This window comes from Manihot esculenta, chromosome 9, assembly GCF_001659605.2.
Source record: "Manihot esculenta cultivar AM560-2 chromosome 9, M.esculenta_v8, whole genome shotgun sequence".
Taxonomy (NCBI): Eukaryota; Viridiplantae; Streptophyta; class Magnoliopsida; order Malpighiales; family Euphorbiaceae; genus Manihot; species Manihot esculenta.
This window is the reverse complement of record NC_035169.2, coordinates 25,056,343-25,065,333: the sequence shown is the minus strand read 5'-3', so window position 1 is coordinate 25,065,333 and position 8,991 is coordinate 25,056,343. Positions and strand designations below refer to the sequence as shown.

The following is an 8,991-nucleotide window of genomic DNA, read 5'->3' as shown; positions in this document are numbered from 1 at the left end:
TTTTATTATTAATTTTTAAATAAAAAATTACTGTAATTTATAATTTCATAATTATAAAATTAATATTATACTGCGATTAGATATATAAAAACAATTCGATTATAATTAGATATATAAAAATAATTTAATAATATTATATATATTTATTTAATGATAAAATTTTTTATTATTTTAATAAATTAATACAGTAATATTATTATTAAATAATATCAATAATTTTTTAATTATATAATAATATTATTTTATAATTTTATAAAAAAATAAAAAAGATAAAAAAAAGAGAAAAGAATGGCCTGGCGCCACGCTAAGTGGCGCCAGGCCATTCTTAAAAAAAAAAAAAAGAAATGCCTGGCGCCATTTAAAATGGCGCCAGGCCCTGGCGTCTGTTAAACAGGCGGCAGGTTTTCTTTTCGGGTGCCACCTGACAGTCTAACCCCAAATCCGCAAATAATTTATCTCCAACCCTAAATCCACAAATAAGTTTTCTCCCGTCCCTAATTTTGCAAAAAGCCCTGTTATAGGAGTATGTGTTCCCAGACTTGGAATGTGTTGAGCTTTGAGCTCTTCTTACCTACCAAAATAAAATTTAGGATAAATTACAGTTTAATCCCTCTAGTTTAATGGAATGTCTTCTTTAGTCTTTATATTTTTAAGATCCTACAGTTTAATCCTTGAAATTTAAAAAATTATAATTTAGTCCCTACCATCAATTTTTCAGTTAACCTGCCATTCCTTTTAGTAAAAATGACCAAACTATCCATTAATATATTTTTAATTTAAAACAATACAGTTCTTAAGATTTAATTAAATTTACGACAAAGTTTCCTATAATTTTTTTCAAATCGATATTTATATTTCATAATTATTTAGGGATGAAATTTTAAAATCCCCCTGTATTCTTCGCCCTATATATAATAAATATTTTGTACTTTTTTATTTTTGGTTTGGTTTGACTAATAAATCTAAATCAATATATATATATAAACCATAACTATCCAATATTTTGTGGGATGCTCACCCCCACCCCTAGCCACTCTCTCTCTTATGAACGGTAGACCGTCCATCGAGATGTCTTCGTTTTCTTCCCCTAAACAATAGACATCTATTGAACGGTGCTGTTGTGTCTTCTTGCAAAGAGACCCTCAAGTGAACGTCGTGCTTGTTTTTCCCCTAAACGTGACTCTTAAGTGTCAACCAATCGAAGAGAACGACAATGAAGAGAACTAAATCCTTCGACTTAACCATCAGCTGCTTCTTCTCTCTGCAAATGAAGAGAACAACGTGCTTCTGCCGTGCTTCTAGATCTACGTCTCTCATGCTTGTTCTTCTTCTTCCTTTTCATACTTCTAGATCTACAAACAAATTTTAGTGGTTTGATTGGGATTTTGGGGAACTCGAAAATTTTATCTTTTTTTGTGCATTGGGTTTTACTTTATTATTCTGTACCTTGTAAATTTAGATAATCTCATTTAGATATATATTGAAAATATGAAAAGAAATATTCTTGTTGTGGATGATTACTAATACAAATTGATGATGAATGAAATTGAACTATTGCCGGATATTAGGCATTTTGTTCTACAGTGAGAAATGATGTTTATGTATTTTCTGAAATTTGGAGCATGACCGAACCTATGGACCGAACCTATAATCAGTATGATTCGATTCTATCTACTTTTGGTTCGGTTTTGGTATTCAAAATTTCTTTTTTCAATTTTTTAATTTTTATAATTTGATTCGGAATCAGAGAAAAAATCATATTGATCATTCGGTTTGAGACCATCGGCATAATTGTTGTGAATGTTTAAAATTGAAAAAAAATCATATCGAATCAAAATTTACTACTACATCATTTTGAGGTTTTTTTTGTGTTGATTGGTCCCAAGTTTGATCGGTTTGAAAACCAACCTTCTCGCCCTTAATTATAGCTCATTTGTTGTTTAGTTTGATTTGCTACATAGGCCAGAAGACATTCCCCAATTTGAGAATTTAATTTAGATACAATTACCAATAATTTCAAAATTCAAATAATTATTTAAAATTTTTATTAAATCACAAAAAAACTTAAAATTTAGGGTCAATATCCATGGGTTGGAAATAAAAATCTAAGATTCTAGTACATGTTCTAAAGAGGACCTAGCTCCTAATGTGTCGAATCCTTCAAAGGATTCGGTTGAGACAAGGCCAAATCGTTTGAACGATTCAGAGCCAAGTTCAAATCTCTCGAGATATTCGGCCTTAAAATGCCGAATCCAATGATTTAGCGTCTCATTATCAAATCTTGGATTTGACACTTAAGGCCGAATCAATAAAGATTCAATCAAGGTCGAGCCTTAGTGTCAATCCTAAATCAAATCTCTAAGAAAACCACTCCAAATAACAAAAAGATGACTTAGAATTCATATCCACAATGGAATCTGAGTTTCGATTTGATTGAAAGACAAAGATTATGGGAGCTTATAAAAAAAGAGCATCTCAAGTATGTATAGAACTCAAGTAATTTTATTAGAGAATCTTGTAATTATATACCAGCTATTAATTTAAGTATTGAAGGGATTATCGAAACAATTCACCTGATATTCTCTTTGCTCTTTTACATATTCATATCTAGTAACTCAACAAGGAAAGAAAAAAAATCGAAACCACGTTATTAGCGCAAGAAAAACCCACCTTGAAATCTCGGAGAAAAAAACATGGTAAAGGAATAAAAAAAACAATAATTTCATAAAAAAAATTCAAAAATTTTGAAGGCTTCCATCATCCAACTATACATTTATCGACTAGCAGCCAATGATAGGCTCTGTCTTATTAGAATTGGACGTCAGCATTTAAATCCTTCCTCCTCTCTCCCTCTTTGAATACCGAAAAAGAACAATAAAAAAAAGAAAAAAGGAAAAGAAAATTCTCCAGCCAAGAAAATAAATTTTGGATTTATCGTACTGGAACAACTCGATAATTTGTGCAAAAGTACAAGGACGCTAGAGAGAGAAGGGCCTCCAAAAGAAAATCTTCAAGATGATATACAATGAAACCGCTCTTTCTTCAAGAAAATCACCCTGCTGTTAAACATTTTGATCAGAAATGAGATTGAAATCTATCATATCCAATCTCCATTGATCCATATAGCATTCTCTTGCCATTATATGGTGCAGAGTTTAGCCCTTTCTTGATCCCGAGAAGCTGAAACTCTTGAAGCTGCTGATAATGAACAAGATAGCTGCTGATGAGATTTTTTACAGTAGGCAATTGCTCCTTCAATAGAACTCTCTATATCTGAATCCGCACTGCTACTTCTCTTGAGCAATTGTAAATCACAAAACCCATTTGATGAACTGAATGAAAAAGACGATGATAAGGAAGATGAAGAAGAACCAGAAGAAGATGATAATGAATTGTTTACAGAATGCCGTTGAATAGCTCCAGAGAAGGATCTCCTTTGGCTGTGAAAACCATCTCTAGCCATCTCTTTTTCCATCCTTTTCATGAGAGTATTTGAAAGCTTGAATCTCTCACTATCAATTTCACTGAACGAGTTTTTCTTAGCCACCTTCATGTACTTGCTTAAACAAATTTTTCCAACCGGGGCAGCTTCTGGTTCTACATTTCCTGCTGGTTTAGCGCAGAACTCATCTGTGCAGCCAGATTTAGTGAACAAAGACTTGAGATAGGCACTTGAAGACTTGAGCTTTTGACCCAATAAGGATTCCTTCAACTTTTTGGCCCAAGATCTCTTTATTTGGTGGTGTCCATTGCAGCTGTTAGGTTCAGTTGACAAATCAAAGAAATACACATCTGGGTTTAGTTCACTACTAAACCTGCGAGATTCTGAAGGTGAGATATTGGAAGATTCCAAGGAGGTGGTGGTGGAGCAGCGAGGATTAATAATGAAAGGAATAGAATAGTTTTCTTGGAAAGGTTCAAAAGTATTATTGCTGGGGTTTTGGAGGAGGTTTTCAACCATTTGCAGGCGAGGAGGAAGGTGGAGAGGGAGGAGTTTTCCCTTATAGAAGAGTTCATCTGCAGGAGAAGTGGTGGTTTCTTTGTCATTAGACATTGAAGACATCTGGAACTCAAACTCTCTGCTCTGAGGTGGAGAGCTAATGGAGCAGCGAAAGAAATTATTAGAAGAACTCATCAGTTCAATGTCAATGTAGTCATCATCTGCATGGCTATAGGAATAAGATTGGTCTATGGCCATTAGCCTATACTCTTTATCTCTCACACTTTCTCTGTGTATGTGTTTATGGAGCACTGAGCTTGGTGTTGAGGAAGAAGAGGAGCGACGCATCCTTTAAAGTGAAGGTGGTGCCAAGCCAGAAAGTAAAATTTTATAGCCATAATCTGTCAAAAACTTTTTCTTTTCAAAACTAACTTTTCCCAACCTTTTTCATTTCATCTTGAATGGCTCAAAAAAAAAAAAATAATGGTTTTCCAAATAAGATAATTTCATTTTAATTAATAAATTATTACATATATTTAGAATCATATATATTTTATCGAATTAAAATGAAAACCAACTAATAATAATATATTACGGAAAATTTTTATTTATATTTAATTTATTATAAATTTAGAGTCCCTTTATTATAAATACAACTATTCAACTGAATAAATTCTCTAATTACTGACCGTCCAACATTGATACCCTACCTTTTTCTCTTTTTCGTTGTTTGTTTATTCATTCTTTTAGTAAAGATTTTGGACATATATAGGTGGTGATTGCTTGATTGGCATGTGGGGTTGAAGAGGTTGATTTTTTTTTCTTTTTTATTTTAATTGAAAGTAGACATTAATTTAAATTTCCTTTTCAAAATTTCCTGTTATCTAAGCTATCAAGTTTAGCCTCATAACGTACAAAAATAGATATAGGTTCCTGGTTTAAATGCTAACTTTCAGATGGGGACAAACGATAGGAATAATACATAGCTGCAGGGTTGGCCTCTCTATCCATCTTTTTCGCGTAGCTGCTTTGTGGTCGTCAATTTAATTGACGGTTTGAATTGATTTTGGTTTCAAATGATTTCAATTTATATATAATTTTATTTCGATTTCAGTTTCTGTTGAATTATAGCATTATTAATGTTTTATATGATATAAGATATAATTTTATAAGGCTTCATTTATTTAATTTCTAACATTAAATAAAAAAATATTAAAAAAAATATTTTCAGCAATTTATATTTATATTGAACCCTTTAAATTTTGAATAGTAAAATTAAATATTTTTAATTTATTACAATTACAGCGAATAAAGTTAAATTGAATTTAAAAATTAATGATAAATTATAATATAGCCCATAAGGTTTAATATTATTAATAAAACACATAATTCTTTAATTTAAATTTTATATTGAAATTAAATATATTTTATATTTATTTTATATAATATTAAAAAAAATATTTATAAATAAACTTCTATTATATAAAACATCACATATAAATAATAATGTCTGAAATCCGAAAATGGGTTTAAACTCAGGTGAGTTTTTTTTGGTATGCGTTGCTTCTATTTCTTATTTTTCTTCTTTATATTTGTTTTTTTTTTTGTCTATTTGAGCATGTAACTGCCATTCTAAGAACCTTTCCTTGAGAACTCTCCTCTTTTATCTTCTACACAGCAGAAAGTTAATCCTTCTAGATCCCCTGTAAATAATGACTTAGTTATCTATACTCTCCTTCCTTTGCTACTTCTGTAATGAACTCAAATGATGTAGGGAAGCAATGAATAAATAGACTTCTAGTCTGTTTTGTTATTTTATTTTCTTCTCATCGATTTGAATTTTGTTTGCACTTCTGCACTTTAGCCGTATTTTGTGTATGCTATTTGTGAAGGGTACTAAGCTGTTCGTTTGACAACTGCTTATTTCATGAATGTAACTAGCTTGTTGCACTTGACTTATATTATTGAAAATCATCTTAATTTTATTTTAACTCCCATATTGAAAATTATCTCAATTTTTATATCTTTAGACATCTTCGTTCTTTTACCACTTGGACCTTTTACTAGACTAGATTTTGAGGTTCTTTGACCGGGCTAGTTTGGTGCCAGAGATTAAATTTTAAAGTCGACGCCTCTTACTATTTCCCCTGGTCTTTTTTTTGTTCCCTATCTTAGCATACGTTGTGCTTAGGGTTCATTTTTACCTTACTTTTTCTTCCTTTATTTTTAATTTGGCATTTGAGATGCCGGGGGTTTATTTTTGAGGTTGGCACCTGCTTTTGTTTTTTCTTATGTTAGCTTTCAATTCGGTCGGTATGGTGCCTTTGGCTCTTTTTGACTTTACTTGGATCCTCAACCTGGTTTTTTGGTGCCAGGGATCTATTTTCAAGGCCAGCACTTGCCGTTGTTGGACTTCCTTCTTCGTTAAGTCTTCAACTAGGCTTTTTGGTGCCAAGAGTCTATTTTTGAGGCCAACACCTGCCGTGGTTGGGCTTCCTTCTTCATTAAGTCCTCAACTAGGCTTTTTGGTGTCCGGGGTCTATTTTCAAAGGCGGAACTGGCCATGGTTGGGTTTCTTCACTTTCTCAACTTAGCTTAGTGGTGTCAGGGGTCTATTTTTAAAGCCGTCACCTGTTGTTGTTGAGGTTTTCACTTCCTTAACTCGGCTTAGTGGTGCCAGGGGTCTATTTTCAAGGCTGGCACCTGTCGTGATTGGGGTCTTCACTTCCTCAACTTGGCTTAGTGATAGCAGGAGTCTATTTTCAAAGCCGACACCTACTGTGGTTAGAGTCTTCACTTCCTCAACTCGGCTTAGTGGTGCTAGGGGTCTATTTTCAAGACTGGCACCTACCATGGTTAGGGTCTTCATTTTCTCAACTCGGCTTTTTAGTGGCAGGAGTGTATTTTCGAGGCTGGCACCTGCCATTGTTGGAGTCTTCATTTCCTCAACTCAGCTTTTTGGTGCCATGAGTCTATTTTTAAGGCTGGCACCTGCCATGGTTAGGCTTCTTTGTAGCAAAAAATTTGAGAGCAAAAAAGAGACTTGGAAGAGGAATTTTATTTATTTATTCAATGTTACAATTGCATTACATGTTTATTGAAAATACCTCTTCAAGTGCTGAATGTTCCAGGCGTGAGGCTTCAGGTTTCCTTGCAAGTCCTTAATTTTGTATACTTCTGGCCTAATGACCTTAGTGACTTTGAATGGTCCCAGGTTGGCGCCAGTTTGCCCATAGCAGCTCTTTTCCCCATGACTTCCAATCTTCTCATAGTCAAATCTCCAACTTTCAAGTTTCTTTCACGAACCTTTTGGTTGTAGTACTGAGCTGCTTTCTACTGGTAGACTACTATTTGTAATTGCGCCTCATCCCTGATTTCTTCAAGGGAGTCCATGTTACTCCTCAACTTTTTGCTATTGATTTCTTCATCGTTAAACTGTACTCAGTGTGTTAGGATTTGCAGTTCTATGGGAACCACAGCTTTTATCCCAAATGCCAGTGCAAATGGGGTCTCCCCTGTAGGTGTTTGAGGTGTGGTCCAAAATGCCCATAAAATGCTGGATAATTCGGATGTCCAATTATTCTTAGCCCCATCTAAATGTTTCTTCAAACCTTAGAGGATAGCTCGGTTTGTCACTTCGATTTGACCATTCATCTATAGATGGGCTATCGAGAAAAATTTGTGCCATATGCCATGTTCTTGGTGAAACCTCTGAAGGAGCTGTAGTCGAACTACTTTCCATTATCCGAGATGAGCGTCCTGGGTATCCCAAATAGACAAATGATGTTGCCCCACACAAAATCTATTACTTTTGGAGCTGTGATAATGGGAACAACATTTGCCTCAAGCTACTTGAAAAAATACTCTACGGCTACTATCACAAACTTTTTCTACCCTATGGTCTCAAGACACGGTCACAGTATATCTATTGCCCACTGCGAGAATGACCATGGGGTTGATATACTCGATTGTAGCATATCTGGCATGTTGATCGGATTAGCGAAACTTTGGAAGACATCACACTTCTTTACGAAATCCCTAGCTTCCTTCTTCACTGTTGGCCAATAATACCTTTGCCAGAAGATCTTGTTCGCTAGTTTAGTTGCACCTTCATGAACTCTAAAGACTCTCTGGTGTATCTCCTTAATTATTGTGGATGCCTCCTCTGGCCCTACACACCTTAGCCACGGACTGGATTTTCCTCTTTGATATAGAGTCCTTCTCACCGCCTAGTAGTTAGTAGCTTTAGTCATGATTCTCCGAGCCTTTGCTTTGTCTTCTGGTAGCTTTCCAGCTTTGAGGTACTTGAGTTATGGAATCATCCAACTTCGTTCCGTATCAATTTGCATAATTGAGGTCGGCTTTTCAAAGGTTGGGATATCAATTCACTGCACATATACCTCATTTGGGAATTGCTCTAGTTCTTCTACTGACAGTTTGCTAAGAAAGTCTGCTTCTTCATTTTTCTCTCGGGGTATTCGTTCATATTGAACTGTAATCCCTTGCTCACTCAACTCATACTCTGGCCAAGTATTTTTGCATAACCGGATCTTTTGCCTAATACACCCTTTTTACTTGATTTACTACCAACTGTGAGTCGTTGTTTATTCTGAGGTCGGTTGCTCCCACTTCTAGAGCTATTTACATACCATTTAGAAGGGCTTCATACTCGGCCATATTATTAGAAACTGGAAAGGCAAAGCGCAGGGCATAACATACCTTAAACCCATCAGCTCCTTTCAAAAGGATTCCTACCCAGCTGCTTGTAGAACCTGATGCCCCATCCACGAATAAATTCCATATGAATTCATACTTAAGTATGCTCTCCACCCTTCTTTCCTTTGACTCCAAAAGCACTATATTATGCTCTTTCTCAACTGTATTGAAGGAACATTCATCTATAAAGTCTGCCAGGGTTTACGCTTTAATTATTGTCCAAGGTTGGTAAATGAGGGAATACATATTGATCTCTATTGACCAAGCTAGCATCCGCCCTGAAGTCTCAGGCCTGTGTAAGATCTTCTTCAAGGGTAAATCTATCATCACAACTC

General features: G+C 34.6%; 1 protein-coding gene across 1 annotated transcript; it reads right to left on the bottom strand.

Moving 5' to 3' along the window:
• Nucleotides 1-2,893: 2,893 nt before the first annotated feature.
• On the bottom strand, nucleotides 2,894-4,330 carry LOC110622566 (probable membrane-associated kinase regulator 3). The gene has a single exon (XM_021767122.2). The coding sequence runs from the start codon at nucleotides 4,286-4,288 to the stop codon at nucleotides 3,140-3,142; it is 1,149 nt and encodes a 382-aa protein (XP_021622814.1). The 5' UTR covers nucleotides 4,289-4,330; the 3' UTR covers nucleotides 2,894-3,139.
• Nucleotides 4,331-8,991: the final 4,661 nt, after the last annotated feature.

What these genes read in the sequence shown, in the direction of transcription:
- LOC110622566 (XM_021767122.2), bottom strand. Translation starts at nt 4,288, where the DNA reads ATGCGTCGCTCCTCTTCTTCCTCAACACCAAGCTCAGTGCTCCATAAA.